At 42.7% G+C, this 16,315-nt stretch overlaps 1 protein-coding gene across 4 annotated transcripts; it reads left to right on the forward strand.

Annotated features, from left to right (window-relative positions):
• Positions 1 to 7: 7 nt before the first annotated feature.
• Positions 8 to 11,929, forward strand: LOC133495501 (NHL repeat-containing protein 3-like). Of its 4 annotated transcripts, none has more exons than XM_061810242.1 (4): positions 8 to 175; positions 477 to 643; positions 722 to 921; positions 10,071 to 11,929. In XM_061810242.1, exons 1-4 carry the CDS (start codon positions 141 to 143, stop codon positions 10,668 to 10,670), a joined length of 1,002 nt encoding a protein of 333 aa, XP_061666226.1. In that variant the 5' UTR covers positions 8 to 140; the 3' UTR covers positions 10,671 to 11,929. The 4 variants fall into 4 exon arrangements, 3 of the variants coding, with proteins under 3 accessions (XP_061666226.1, XP_061666225.1, XP_061666224.1); XM_061810241.1 differs by lacking the exon at positions 8 to 175 and adding an exon at positions 182 to 320; XR_009793595.1 differs by lacking the exon at positions 8 to 175 and having other exon boundaries at positions 183 to 643; positions 10,071 to 11,558; positions 11,644 to 11,929.
• The last annotated feature ends 4,386 nt before the right edge of the window (positions 11,930 to 16,315 follow it).

Consider the following 16,315-nt stretch of genomic DNA (forward strand, 5'->3'; position numbering starts at 1 on the left):
TTAAAAAATGAAATGTTGCGATTGGGGGGGGGGGCGGTCGAGCACCCTAATGATTTCATCTTATTTAATTTTTCATGGTCGTATGTTGTCGTGTATCATTGAACTCGACAGTCTTCATTAATTAATGCAGCCTCGATTATATGGTGGACTCGCAAGGAAGTAGATTGTCAGCAATGTAAGCAGTGTGCTTTTGACGCGTTTGTTTGTGTCGTCGACTCACCAGGAAGTAAATTCAATTGCAAAGGAAGCTACTTCGTTTGCATGACAGTATTTAATCGTCAAGCGCTGTTAAACTGCCTGCAGTGCTGGATCTTTGATCGGTCAGTGCTTTGTGTTGTAACACTTAAAAAAGCATAACAAACTATTGTCTTCGTCGTACCGTGGATGTCAATGAAAAGCAGAACTTATCCGTGTGTAGTATTGACCAGTATGGTCTCCTTATTGTTTCTTATGATGGTTCTGTACGAGGTCCTCAGCCCTCAGCAGACTGGCAGTTCCGTCCTAAAACAGGACTACCGGCTGTTGGGGAGGCCATTGTACAAACTGGACCTCAACTGGCCCCAAAATCCGGAACTCTTCTCTGGGAATGTGTTTGGAGTGGCTGTCAACCACTACGCTGGTGTTGTGTACGTGGCACAGAGAGGTACACTGAAGCAGATGGCAAGCAGACATATTTTTTTGTAATTAATGTCAATATGGTGTTTGTGCCCTTCTGATGTAGGTGACAAGGTGCCCAAGATGTTAGTGTTTACAACAGAAGGGGATTTCCTCATGTCTTGGAATACAAGTACCTTAGAGATGCCCCACGGTATATTTTTGGCTGATGCCATGTCAAACCCAACTGTTTGGATCACAGATGTGGGAAATGGTCCATATGGCCATTGCATCAAACAATACTCACCATCAGGGAATCTTCTGCAGGTGACCTCTTGATCTATTATGTAGTTGGGTGTCTGTTCGGTCGATTTAATCTTTTTATTATTGTTCTGTCCCTTCAAATTCTTGTAAGATCTGGGATGAGTCAACCACTTCCAATTCAGGGGTTTCCCAAGTGTGACCTCACAAACTCTCAATCATTCCAAGATTTTTGTGAGATAATAAAAATACCAAAAATACATCACAGTGTTGGGTGATGTGGCCTAAATTTGGGCTCAAAATTTCCCTCCCAAATGTTGATATTCAATATGAATAGCAATTTCTTGTGCTAAAGTTTATAAATATATAAAACTAGACAAGACCAAATGTACTTACATTATAAAGCATTTATTTTCAAACAATTGCAAATAGGGTGAGAAATAAATAGATAAATTTTTCTTTTTAGTAAATACTGAAAACTGCACATGTGGTTGTGAATGTGTAGCTGCCAAACTAAATTGTGGGACAGTTATTACAGTATATATTATGTAACAGGATAAAATAATGAATAATGGTACTGTATCCATCCATCTTCTACCGCTTTTCCGGGTTAAGTTGTGGGGGCAGTAGCTTCAGCAGGGATACCCAAACTTCCCTTTCACCAACCACTTCATCCAGCTCTTCCGGAGGGATCCAAAAGTGTTCCCAGGCCAGCCGAGAGACATAGTCTCTCCAGCGTGTCCTGGGTCATCCCTGGGGTCTCTTTCCGGTTGGACGTGCCTCACCTCACCGGGGAGGCATCTGAATCAGATGCCCAAACCACATCATCTGGCTCCTCTCAATATGGAGGAGCAGTGGGTCGACACTGAGTACCTCCTGGATGACCAAAGTTTTCACCTTATCTCAGAGGGAGTGCCTGGACACCTTGTGGAGGAAACTCAGTTCGGCCGCTTGTAACCAGGATCTTGATCTTTTGGTCATGACCCACAGCTCGTGACCATTTGTGAGGGTAGGAACATAGATCGACTGGTAAATTGTGAGCTTTGCCTTTTAACTTAGCTCCCTCTTTACCACAATAGACCGATGCAAAGTCCACATCACTGCAGATGTTACACCGATCCGCCTGTTGATTTCCCACTCTATTTTTCCCTCACTTGTGAACAAAGCCCCAAGGAACTTCAACTCCTCCACTTTGGGACAGGATCTCGTCTCAAACCCGAAGAGAGAACGCCACCTTTTTCTGACTGAGGACGATGGTCTCACATTTGGAGGTACTGATTCACACTCGTCTTTGAACCGCTCCAGTGAACGTTGGGGATCATGGGTTGATGGAGCCAACAGAACGGCATCATCTGCAAAGAGCAGAGATGCATTGCTGAGGCCACCGAACTGGAGCATTTCTATGTCTCTTCTGTCCCTAGAGCTTCTGTCCATAAAATAGTGATGAAAGTCCTCCGGATTTTCCCGGAATTTCGGATTTTCAAATTTTCATTAAAATTCCTCTGGAAAATTGAGGAAAAATTGCCTAAAATTAATCCGGATATTAGTTGACAACATTGAACGAACACGCGTCTGAGTTCGTTGTTTTGCTTTCACGAGCGTAGCCATGTTGAGGCACGAACACTAGTAACACTAACGCCCCTCCCCTCGCACTCTCATGACCTCACCAAATCTCGGAGATTTAGAAATTTTGGCGAGAACGGAAGCAAAAGGCAGATTAATCATTGAATGTCAGATATTTGAATCGCGTTTTGTGTAAATTAATGCGTGATCGGGCAGGTAAGCCCCAGCGCAATGTTCAAACACTACGTTAGAAAGGTCGACAAACCTGATAAGTCAGTTAAAATCATCATATATATATATATATGGGCAACTCATTATACTATTAGTATGACTAGATCTATATCTCAGATAGTGAGCAATATTGTCGAGTGTACCAGTACAACGCGACGTAACAAGTTTGAGACTGTACGGTGTAGAAATTCTAGGATATATGTTCGTGTGTATTCTATATCTATACTATAATATGTATAATGTGAGGAAAAGGACAATTTTAGATGTCTTTTTACTGAATAGTTCACTTAATTCATTTGTCTTGAGATAAGATGTTATATTTTAAGCATATTTTAATGACAAATATGATTTTGTGCTATCCAGTGATAGGGGGATAGAGGGCAAGAAAATCTGGGCTTAGCCCTTGGGGAACTTCTGCCCATTTTTTTTTTTTGGTCAGGACTTAAAAATTTCACTTTCAATTTTGGTCTGAATTTTGTTCACAGATATCGCCAGAATGCACCAACAGCCATCCTCTGTTTCTTTCGGCTTGTCCCTTTCAGGGTCGCCACAGCGTGTCATCTCAGATGAACGCACATATATGTTTGGCACAATTTTTACGCCGGATGCCATTCCTGACGCAACCCTTCTCAGGAAGTGGAGGCCCCAGTGAGATACGAACCCACAACCCCTGGTTTACCAAACCAGTGCTCTAACCACTGAGCACCACAGGCATCCAATTTTTCAAAAATGTTCCAGGGAGGTATGCCCCAGGACCAGGTTTCCTCATGGAAAGGCATGTTGGTGGAATTGACAAAGTCTTCAAAGTATTTTCCCCACCAACTCATAACCTCCTGAGTCAAGGTCCCATCGCCACCATACACAGTGTTGACGGTGCACTGCTTCCCCCTCTTGAGATGCTGGACGGTGGAGTAGAATTTCCTCTAAGTTGTCTTAAAATCATTCTCCATGACCTCACTGGACTCCTCCCATACCAAGATTTTTGCCTCAGCGACCACCAAAGCTGCATTCTGCCTGACCAGCTGCTACCTATCAGCTGTCTCGGAAGTCCATCAGGCCCAAAATGCCTGATAGGACTCCTTCTTCAGCTTAACTGCATCCCTCACTGTTGGTGTCCACCAACGTGTTCGGGGGTTGCCAAAATGACTGGGACTGACCACCTTACAATCACAGATCTGGTCAGCCATCTCAGCAATGGAGGCGTGGAACATCATCCACTCGGACTCAATGTCCCTCGCCTCTCCAGGAACATGAACAAAGTTCTTTGTAGTAGTTGAAACTCCTTCTGACACGGGAAACTGCCAGCCGTTCCCTATAGAGCCTCACAATATGTTTGGGTCTGCCATGTCAGACCAGCATCTTCCCCCACCATCGTAGCCAAATCACCACCAGGTGGTGATCAGCTGACAGCTCCACCCCTCTCTTCAGCCGAGTGTCCAAGTCCGATGACACAACCACAAAATTGATCATCAAACTGTGACCTAGAGGGCCCTGGTACCAATTGCACATGTGGATACCCTTTGCCTGAACATGGTGTTCATTTTTGGTAATCCGTGATAAGCACAAAAGTCCAGTAACAGAACACGACTCTGGTTCGGATCAGGGGGGCCGTTCTTCCCAATCACACCCTTCCAGGTCTCACTGTCATTGCCCACATGAGTCCCACAGCAGAATGATGGAGTTCTTAGAGCACTTTCTCTGAGGACTTCAGAAAGGGTAGATACTCTGACCTGTTGTTTGGTACATAGGCACAAACAACGGTCAGGACCCGTCCCCCCTACCTGCCTAGCCGGGGGGCAGTAAGTATACCCACACCTGCTTGGCGCCTCTCACCATGGGCGAATCCATAATGGAGTAGAGTTCAACCCCTCTCAAGAAGCCTAGTACCAGAACCTAAGTGGTAAGTAGAGGTTAGTCCGACGATATCGAGTTGGAACCTCTCAACTTCACACACGCGCTCGGGCTCCTGCCCTTTCAGTGAGGTGACATTTCCATGTCCCTAAAACCAGTTTCTGTAGCCCGTGATGGGATCGCCAATGTCCCCTGCCTTCGGCACCAACCCAGCTCACATTGCACCTGACCCCTATGGCCCCTCTCACGGGGTGGTGAGCTCATGGGAAGGGGGACCCATATTACCTTTTCGGGCTATGCCCAGCTGAGCCCCATGGTGCAGGCTTATCCATCAGGTGTTTGCCTTCAAGCCCCACCTCCAGGCCTGGCCCCAGTGACCCGAGTCTATTTCTTCATACCATCATCAGGGTCTTCTGTCGATGCTTTGTCTGGTCCCTCATCTAGAACCTGTTTGGCATGGATGACCCTACCAGGGACGTGAAGCCCCAGACAACTCAGCTCCTAGGATGACCGGGACACACAGATAGGGCCAGCACACACACAACCCTTGCGAGGATTACCAATTTAAAGGATGGATATTTATTTTATTGTACTTTTTGTGGTTTGGATCTGTTGTCATTTTTCACGACCTAACTGATAGTTGGCAGCAATACACTTAGAGTGAAAGCCAGAAATCTCGATGATGATGATTAAGATGGAGAAATGTGTCGTCATGTTGAATGACCACAATGCAGCAATGTGTAATTTGTAAATATAAAGGGAAATACAAGACTAATTGTTGAGAATACCACATTGAACAACACACAGCTATCCAGCTTCTCCATGTATCACCCAGCACTAAGTCTGAAACCAAAATAATCATTGTAAATACGACTGCATACTGGTGATTTTCCCATTATCAACTGTTTTTCAAAAATGAAACTTAAGCATCTCATCAGTTTCATTGCGATGTGATCAGAGATTGCAGTAATTGACAGACTAACCAATGTTTCCCTAACTTTATTGACCCAAGAAACGTAATTTCGCATTTGAAAACTCTCACAGTAGATCACCAAACAAAAATGTCTAAAAGTATGAATACTTAATGTCATTCCAATTTACTCACAAATTAACTTAGTGTGAATTCTTGGCCTGTTTGGTTGAACATAATGTTGAGCCTTGCATGAAGCAATGACCTATTCCATTGTAAGAATGGCAACAGGTTTAGTTATGCCATCCCGTGATGGCACATTTAATTGTTCTGCCTGTGTATATATGTTACTGTCATAGAAAGATGAACAAAAATATAGTTGTAATTACAAAAGAATTTTTAGACAAGTTAACTCCACTGAACATTATGTATAGATCACTTGAAAAAAACTGCAAGTGTAGCAAAGAGCTGTAGATAAGATTTAAAATTAATACTACAAATAAATATGATCCAGCCCTATGGGGGCACATGCCAGTGCAAACTGTAGGCCGGTCCCAAGTCAAGATAAATGCAGAGGGTTGCGTCAGGAAGGGCACCCAGCGTAAAACTGTGCCAAACAAATCTGAGCATTCATCGAAAGAATACCATACTGGTTTGTTCGTGGCCTGGGTTAACAACGCCTGCCCCCAGCATCACTAACCTGCAGGGCGTCGGTTGAAATTCAGCTACTGTGGGTCGAAAACAAAGAAGAGGAGGAAAGCGGATTCGTCGGTAGAAGAAGAGGAATGCACAGAGCCTACAACTGAGTGTAGGGACATTGAATGTTGAGAGTATGACAGGAAATGCTCAGCAGTTGGTTGACATAATGATTAGGAGAAAGGTTGATATATTGTGCATCCAAGAGAGCAGGTTGAAAGGTAGTAAGGCTAGAAGTTTAGGGGCAGGATTTAAATTATTTCACCATGCAGTAGACAAGAAGAGAAATGAACGAGGGGTTATTTAAAAGGAAGAATGCCTTGGTTTTGAAAACTGTATCAGATCGGGTGATAAGGCTGAAACATGAAATTGACGGTGTTATATACAATGTGATTTGCGGCTATACCCCACAGATAAGATTTGACCTAGAGTTGAAAGACAAATTCCCAAAGGAACTAGATGAAGTAGTTTTGAGCATCCCAGACAGAGAGAGAGTTGTGATTGTTGGAGATTGTAATGGACATGTTGGTGAAGGTAACAGTAGCGATGAAGACGTGATGGGTAAGTATGGCATTCAGGAAAGGAACTTTCCTGGTGAACTTTGAAAAAAGGATGGAAAGGGGAGTAGTTCACACATTTTTCCAGAAGAGGCAAGAGCATAGAGTGACCTACAAGAGCAGAGGTGGAAGCACGCAGGTGGATTATATTTTGTTTAGACGATGTAATCTGAACGAGGTTACTGACTGTATGGTAGTGTTGGGGAGAGTGTAGCTTGACAGCATAGGATGGTGGTGTGTAAGATGACTCTGGTGGTGGGGAGGAAGATTAAGAAGACAAAGGTAGAGCAGAGAACCATGTGGTGGAAGTTGAGAAAGGAAGAATGTTGTGCGGCCTTTCGGAAAGAGGTGAGACAGGCTCTCGATGGACAGCAGAAGCTCCTGGAAGACTGGACAACTACAGCTGAGGTGATCAGAGAGACAGGCAGGAGAGTACTTGGGGTGTCTTCTAGTAGGAAAGGGGAGAAGGAGACTTGGTGGTGGAACCCCAAAATACAGGAAATCATACAAGGAAAGAGGTTAACGAAGAAGTGGGACACTAAGAGGATTTCAGAGAGGTGAAAGGAATACATTGAGAGGCGACGAAGGGCAAAGGTAGAGGTGGCGAAGGCCAAACAACAGGCATATGACAACATCTACACCAGGTTGGACACGAAAGAAGGAGAAAAGGATCTCTACAGGTTTGCCAGACAGATGGATAGAAATGGGAAGGATGTGCAGCAGGTAAGGGTGATTAAGAATAGAGAGGGAAATGTGTTGACTAGTGCCAATAATGTGGTAAGTAGTTGGAAAAAATGCTTTGAGAAGTTGATGAATGCAGAAAATGAAAGTGAAAGAAGAATAAAAGAGGCAAATGTGAAGGAGCAGGAAGTGGCAATGATGAGGAAGAGAGAAGTTAGAAAGGCACTGAAGAGGATGAAAAATGGAATGGATGACATACCGGTGAAGAATGGAGGAAGTGTGCTAGTTCCTATTTTTAAGAACAAAGGTTATTTGCAGAAGTTTGGGAACTATAGAGGAATAAAGTTGATGAGCCACACAATGAAGTTATGGGAAAGAGTAATGGAGGCTAGACTTAGGACAGAAGTAAGTATCTGCAAGCAACAGTATGGTTTCATGCCTGGAAAGAGTATCACAGATGCATTATTTTCCTCAAAGATGCTAATGAAAAATAAAGCGAAAGTCTGAAGGAGCTACATTGTGTCTTTGTGGATCTAGAGAAAGCCTATGACAGAGTACCAAGAGAGGAAATGTAGTACTGCATGCGTAAGTCTGGTGTGGCAGAGAAATATGTTAGACTAGTACATGTATGAGGGCAGCAGAACAGTGGTGAGGTGTGCTGTAGGTGTGAAAGAAGAATTTAAGTTGGAGTTGGGACTGCATCAGGGATCAGCGCTGAGCCCCTTCCTGTTTGCTGCGTAATGGATAGGCTGACAAATGAGGTTAAACATGAATCCCCTTGGACCATGATACTTGCAGATAATATTGTGATATGCAGTGAAAGCAGGGAGCAGGTGGAGGAATAATTGAATAGATCGAGGCATTGAGTGGAAAGGAGAGGAATGAAGATTAGCCAAAGTAAAACATAAAAGTGAAAAGTTCGATGTTTTGGAGACAAGGTTCGAGAGAGCAGACTTCGAAGGTGTGGACATGTCCAGAGCCGAGAGAGTGAGTATATTGATGGAAGCGTGGTGAGGATAGAGCTTCCGGGCAAAAGAGCGTGAGGAAGACCAAAGAGAAGATTGATGGATGTTGTCAGGGAAGACAAGAGGGCAGTTGGTGTTTGAGAGGAAGATGCGGGAGATAGGCTTAGATGGAAAAAGATGACACGCTGTGGCAACCCCTAATGGGACAAGCCGAAAAGAAAAGAAGAAGAAGACTACAAATAAATGTGTGTTTTCTGGTTAACATAGAGAATCTCCACAGACACACTCCATTATCAGTGTCATTTAGCATACAGGATGTCCACAATTTTTGTCCTTCTTGTTGCACAGTCTCCTTGTAGTGTGATGTTGTTAGTTGATGAGAGAGAGGAACAAGACTGAAGTCTTTATTGATCAAAATGAGGGCGTTGGGAGGCATGTATTTTGACAGGCCTATATTGTAATCTCTTGATCGCTGCATCTGTGACGTCAATCGTGTTTGCTGCAGGAACAGACATTTGAATGTAAAAGTTTAAACAGCTTCCACTTTTCAAAAAGTCGCTTGGTCATCCGTTGGCGAGTAACCCAAATACCAAAGGAATGGTTTAAATCTCCGATTCCATTTTGTCCTGTCTCGCTCACTTGACTTTACTCTTCGCCAGCTCTTGTCCCCCATCTTCAGGGACGTATTCTAGGCAAAGGGGATGTCAGCCAGATCCATATTGGGGCAAAGACCTTTCCGTTTTCTCTGCGAAGGACCAATAGAACCGGTATTTTCCATTACAATCTATCATGGCTAAAACACTTTCACAGGCAAACCTTTTATCACGACATAGAAAGAATGCCGTTTGGAAAATAGAAACTGTTGTGGTGATCTGGCATTTCACAGGTGCACACAACAAGTGCCGATATTCTCCGGTGAAAAAGTCACAGCTAAAAATGGGTTGGTTAACATGATACGAATCAAATCCCAACACATAGAAAGAATGCCGTTTGGAAAATAGAAACTGTTATGGTGATCTGGCATTTCACAGGTGCACACAACAAGTGCCGATATTCTGCGGTGAAAAACGTCACGGCTAAAAATGGGTTGGTTAACATGATACGAATAAAATTTAAATATGATCAAAAGTGGAGAAAAAGTCTGTATTCACCTGCCTCCCTAGTTTGACACCCTGTCACAAGCGACAAGTGTCCCACATCACTGTAGTTGGCATTTACTGGTCAAAACCATGTTCAGACCTTAAACACCAGAACACATTATGTTATAATGGGTAATAGTAATAATATAATGCAAAGGTAAATACTGTATTGAGTTCCTTTTCAAATTGTCCTAACTATAAAAAAGTGGTGAAAAGTCAATAAGTAAATAATAAATTATTTTAAAACTGTTCAAGCAGTTTTGTAGGTAACAAATTGATTATTAATGATGGTATTTTTAATGCTTGCTATTTTAGCTGTATCAATGATATTTTACATCCTTGCACACCAGTTTGAATTCACATGTTTGTGCATGACTTTAAAGGTAAAATTTTCCCTCACAGTTTTGTAGAATTCTGAATTGTCTGATTTGTGGGGCACATGACTTCAAATGTTGCCCTTGATATAGCTCTTGAGAGCTCAGCTCATAGCCCTTCAGTTGACATTGCAGATGACAAGTGACCAGGTTTTAGCAATAAGTACTGTGCTCTCAGGGAGGCTCTTGTACTGTTAGAGCTCAACCAGTCTGATGAATTCCATTTTGCTCTTTTTTTTTTTTTCCAGTTGCTTGGTATACCAGGAAAAGCTGGCTCTGGCCTTAATCCTCTGCAGTTTGACCAGCCAGCTGAGCTCTTCGTCCATGACTCTGGGGAAATGTACATCGTGGACGGTGACGGTGGGATGAATAATCGGCTCATCAAGTTATCCAAAGACCAAGAGGTTTTGTGGGTGCATGGTGAAAAGGGACAAGGCCTGGCTCAGTTCTACATCCCCCACAGTGTGACTGTTGACAATGCTCAAAGAGTATGGGTGGCTGACAGGGGGAACAAGAGGATCCAGGTCTTTAACTCCCTGACGGGGGACTGGTTGGGATCGTGGGCAAGCTGCTTCACTGAGGATGCACCTTACTCAGTTCGTCTGACGCCTGACAAGAAATATTTTGTTGTAGTCCAGCTCAACACTAATCAGATATCACTACTGGATGCGCCCCCGGTAGGTTTAATCGGCCAGTGCAGAGTGGCCAGTGTGATTCAACTGGCTGATGACGTCAAGCCACATTTGGTTGACTTGGACTTGAAGTCGGGGGCACTGTATGTCGCAGAGATTGGTGCTCAGCAAGCACAGAAGTTCACCCCTTTCAGCCTAGGTGGGGGCTTTGTATAAAAAAAGGTGAACTGTCCTAGGCAAATAATTAATCATAGTAACAAATAACAAATGCATACAATGGCCTGCTGTTTCCGTACAATGAAACCCTTAAGGTCAAACACAATCCGTTTTGGGTTGCTGCCTGACTTCCAAGTTATCTGTTTAGTTTCTGAAGTCTAACAATAAGTCTAAATTTAATATGACAAGACATTAAAGCAATTATAAGACTCTCTACTTTGATGACAAATGAGGCTGTAACAAAACTTGCCTCCCTGATCACATTTTCTTAAATATTGCTTGCTCCTGCACAAGTGTAAAAGGTTAATTGTCAATTAGAGATGTGCAAAATGCTCTCGAGGCTTTGGAGGTTGTGTGACTCTTCCTGAAACTGAGTTTTTCGAAATGCTGTGTTGGAGCTTGTATCGAAACACCAGTGTCACATGACCTTCGACCGTCATCACTGTTTTGCTGAGCACTTAATTCTTACAAAATGTTTCAAAGCTTTTTCATTGGCTCATGGTGTTTTCATCTATTCTTTGGGTGAATGTGAATATAGAATGTGATTTAAAGTGTTGGGGAGAGCATCTGCATACTTTATTGTAATGATATCATTATTTGGCATGCATGAACAAAACACTTGAATGACTATACAGACTATTCTGAACTATTATTGCTGTCAGGGAAAGTGTCGGTGCATCAGTCGTGCTCCTTAGAGGTTGTCCTTCACCATCAGTTGTCCACCAGATGTCAACGCCACTGAAGTCTTGAAGATTAGAATCTTTTATGGCACAATTGCTTGGAAAGCCTCAGTCCTTCATGAGGCTTTACTTGCCCACCATTACTGTGGATGTACCGTCCATTACTAGAGATCAGTTAACTTGCCACAGTACTCTTTCACTGTAAAAGGTACCACGCACACATGCACACCCACTGTAATGTAAATAAATGTTCACATGAAACGTGTAATTAATAATGCTCTCCATCTTTGAAGGTGAAGGGGACACAATATGTTGGTAAATGCATCGGCAAAGGGATCGTATGTTTCTACTGACGAAACGCACAATTGGCACGTGACTCACTGCCGAGCAGAGGTGACCAATGACGTGTCCAACAAATGTAAAGAGAAGGTTGTGGCCATCCCCTGATGGTGCCTCTAGCTAGCTGAAATGAACTATTGTGAGGTATTCTGAGGTCTCATAGGATTTTGTGCAATTAAAGAATGATTATTTTCTCAAACCCCCACCCCCGCCTCCCTAAAAAATGTAATACTGTGAAAACCAAGCTATTTAATATTTAAACTGATACACATTCTTGTGTTGTTCACAAATATTATGAATCATTTGGAATTTGATGCATGCAACGCTAAAAAACAGGGAGAGGTGCTTGTTAAGTTTATTTTATCTTAGCTTTTATCTTACCTCACACCAAAGATGTTTTTATTTTTATTCGCGGAAGCACCTTGTGGAGAAGTGCTATTAATTTCGTTGTATGCACAGTCATAATGACATTAAAGGATTTTGAGTGATTGATTATTTACAACTGTGTGACAGCACCATTCCTTTGCAATTTTTTTTAAATTTATATACAGTGAAGAAAATGAGCATTTGAGCACCCTGCTATATTGTAAGTTCTCCCATTTAGAAATCATGGAGGGGTCTGAAATTTTCATCGTAGATGCATGTCCACCGTGAGAGAGATAATCTAAAAAGAAAAATCCAGAAATCACAATGTATGATTTTTTTTTTTAACTAATTTGTGTGATACAGCTGCAAATAAGTATTTGAACACCTGTATATCAGCTAGAATTCTGACCCTCAAAGACCCTTTTGTCTGCCTTTAAAACTCCACCACCACTCCTTGTAATATCCTGTATCAGATGCACCTGTGTGAGGTTGTTAGCTGCATAAAGACACCTGTCCACCCCATGCAATCAGTAAGACTCAAACATGGCCAAGACCAAAGAGCTGTCCAGAGACAACATTTTACAATTCCACACGGCTGGAAAGGGCTCCGGAGAAATTTCCAAGCAGCATGGTGAAAAAAGGTCCACTGTTGGAGCAATCATTAAGAAATGGAAGGAGCTAAACATGACGGTCAATCTCAATGGGAGTGCAGCCCCATGCAAGATATCAACACGTGGGGTCTCAATGATTCTTAAAAAGGTGAGGAATCAGCCCACGACTACATGACAGGACTTGGTCAATCACTTGAAAAGAGCTGGGACCACCGTTTCCAAGGTGACTTGGTAATACACTGAGATGTCATGGTTTGAAATCATGCATGGCACGGAAGGTTCCCCTGCTTAAACCAGCACATGTCAAAGCTCGTCTTAAGTTTGCCAATGACCATTTGGATGACTTAGAGGAGTCATGGGGGTAGGTTTTGTGGTCAGATGAGACCAAAATTGAACTTTTTGGTCATAATTCCACTAACCGTGTTTGGAGGAAAACGAATGATGAATTCCATCCCAAGAACACCATGCCTACTGTGAAGCATGGGGTGGGAGCATCATGCTTTGGGGGTGTTTTTCTGCACATGGAACAGGACAACTGTACTATATTAAGGAGAGGATGACTGCAGCCATGTATTGTGAGATTTTGGGGAACAACCTTGTCAGGTTCACCAATCAGACATTCATTAACAGGACAAAAGAGGAAGCAAAGACAGTTCAAGTTTCGCGAGGTGAGAGGAGAGGAACTGTCTCGTACAATTCACCACTTCACTCTCTGATTATCCTCTCCTCAGCACCTCTATTTATTTAGTTTTAAAACGCCCCTTATTTACATGGATGTTACAAAAAGGAGACGACAAGCAAAACAGTTTGAAACAAGGTGTACATGTTTGTTCATGTGCGTGTGCATGTGTGGAAGATTGCTGAATACATGTGTGGTCATCATTTCTTTACAGGAAGCAGTTCCAACAGTTGATTAGATGTTTTTGTTCTTCCTATCTCCTGCCACATTATCTAGAGCAGAGAAAAGCATTTCTTTATTGGAAGCAGATGTATGATAATTATGATCACAATTATTCCTTCATTTTCCCCCTGTTTATCCTACATTTGCTACCACATTTTCTAGAGCAGAGTAAAGCAATCTTCATTGCAGGCAGAGCAAAGCATTCTTCATTGCAGGGAGAGCAAAGCATTCTTCATTGTAGGCAGAGCAGTAACTGAATTGGAGCAGAGCAAAGCATTTCTTCATTGCAGTCAGAAGCAGTTACTTAATACTATTTACAGTTATTTCTACATTATCCTCCTGTTTATCCTACAGTTGCTCAAATCCTTAAATCATCTAATAGATAACCCTTTCGGCTTACACTCGGAGGAAAATATAGCACTAATTACTTGTAATCTTCTGGATCAGAGAACAGGTCTGGAAGAGAAGTCATAACGTCATCATCGTGGTCCACAATATCACTGTCATTACTCTGTTGTGCCAATAGTGGATATATTTCTGCCAATTTTGAATTTGTCGGGGCAATAGCAGTGGTTATAAGTTGGTTAAGTGATGCCTTTATGCAGGGAATACAACAACATCCACACAATGCAAGAATAGCTGCAAACAGCGATAGAGACTAGGACAGAGAACACCATATTTATAGATTTGCCAAACCTTTTTATTTTTTTTCCCACCACTCAGACCTGGCTGATGTGTTTACACCAGAGTGCTCCTTCATCTTGTGGTTCAGGGTGCGGAGGCCTTGAATGGCCCTTGTGCGTGACCCATCAGGTGCTGTGATATTTGGAATAAACACCACTGGTCACCGAACATTGAGCAGTTGCCACCCTTCGCGGCCAGGAGCATGTCGACCGCTATGCGGTTCTGGAACATCATGAGTGAGGTTGCAGCTGGTTGTTCCCTTATGGCAATAAAGCATCCTTGCGTATATTTACCTAGCTTCTGTACATTGTAATGTATGTAGTTGATTCTGTCAACGTTTTTATTCAGAGTTATCCATAACAAGATGGATTCCCATCCTGCAGGAATCTCGTTAACCAACTTATACTCATCTGGTATGCAGTTGGGATGCCATTTGCATCAATGTATGTCAGATATCCATCTTTCCAAGAGGACCTTCGCCGTCGGGAGAACCCAAGGGGAGGTCCAAAGATGGATGCGGCCAATTGTATATCCTCTGCTTTGGATGGAAACACAGTCACAGATAAGAGCAGTGATACCAGTGTACACGTTGCTGCTGCATTTATCAGTATGTCATACAACTTTTGACCAACACACAACCACAACAAATCGCTGCATGGGACCAGTGGGGCAGTTTGTAGATGGATATCATGACACCATGTTTTGTTGAAGCTTCTCACCTTAAAATCTGTCCCTGTAAAGCTAACACAGAAGAAATTAGCCAATGCAACATTAGCAAAAAATATCAGTTTATCATTGACTGCCTTAGTTGTTGGATAAACACTTTTCCATTTCTGACAAGTGGTATTGGGAGTTGTTTTAGTCATTACCTCCAGGGTGCATTGTGTTGGGATTTCTGTTGGAATGACACGCATGAGTGGCCCAGGGCCCATGCATGTGATGTAACTATAGTTTACATTGTTAGCTGCATTCTACATTAATAACAACCAGTTTTGTTTGCTATTTTAAAAAAAGATAATCATAATAATGAAAAAATGTTCCTCAGGCTTTTTTGGTTAAAATACTCCCTCCATGGTATACGTACGCTTTTGCATGGCATTCGGGTTTAAGGTAACATTAAATTGGCAAATGGTGGTGAGAAGAAAGTGGGGGTTTTATTTAGCATAAGCCCAAAGATGGAATCCCCAGCAATTAGACTCTACCAAGGAATTGAAAAAGTGCTGAACTGATTCACTGGGAGGCACGCATGGAGTCCTCCTCTTATGCCTCGGTGCCTCCCGCATAGTTGTTTACCAATGTTATTTGAATTGAGGTTGCGCCTCTTTATCTTATGTGTGGTAGGCATAGTGAGTATAATTATTGGTTCTGTTGTTATGTATTTTTGTCAGCTTTACAGGTGTCCAAAAGTAGCATATGAACAAAAATATCATTACGGCTGTCAATGTTGCAGCCCAACATGCTATCATATTATTTAGCCATTTTGAAGTCATGTCGACCAAGTCACCCCTAAATGGGTCAAGTGTCTTTTAAATCTTCACCAGGCATCGGGTATTTTCAGATACTATAAATCTGCACCCACCGTATGCTGGATTTTGCTCACCTTTCCCTTTGGGTGACTCAGCTGAGATGACCTTTTATAGTGTGTAAGGTGTCTCCATGCCTTTCTTTGTGCTATTTTGTCCATGTCATTCAGCTCTTGCTCAGTCTATGCCAGTGTTCGGGTAAAACTGCATGTACAGTAAATATTAATTCATAAACAGACATTGGATGAATAGACAAATGGCAGTAATAAAGTTAATAAACCACAGTAACTTGTTACATTTTTTTTTTCTGATGGTGTAGTGCAGGGATGTCAAACTCAGTTCTGTTGCGGGCCACGCTGTACTTCGGGTTTCCCTCAGAGGAACATTTCGAGTGAAAGCAGCGTGGGATCGATTCCCGCTCAGTGATGGTGTCGACATCTGCACTGTGACTGGCTGGCGACCAGTTCGGCGTGTAGTCTGCCGCTGCCCGAAGTTAGCTGGGATTGGCTACAGCTCTCTCTCTGAATAAATGCAGAAGGGT

The sequence above is a fragment of the Syngnathoides biaculeatus genome, chromosome 22, assembly GCF_019802595.1.
Source record: "Syngnathoides biaculeatus isolate LvHL_M chromosome 22, ASM1980259v1, whole genome shotgun sequence".
NCBI classification, from domain to species: domain Eukaryota; kingdom Metazoa; phylum Chordata; class Actinopteri; order Syngnathiformes; family Syngnathidae; genus Syngnathoides; species Syngnathoides biaculeatus.

Excerpts from the sequence above, each read along its gene's own strand:
- LOC133495501 (XM_061810240.1), top strand. The coding sequence starts at position 385 with ATGTCAATGAAAAGCAGAACTTATCCGTGTGTAGTATTGACCAGTATG. Across the intron at positions 644-721 it reads TGTGTACGTGGCACAGAGAG|GTGACAAGGTGCCCAAGATG; the intron begins GTACACTGAAGC and ends CTTCTGATGTAG. Across the intron at positions 922-10,070 it reads CATCAGGGAATCTTCTGCAG|TTGCTTGGTATACCAGGAAA; the intron begins GTGACCTCTTGA and ends TTTTTTTTCCAG.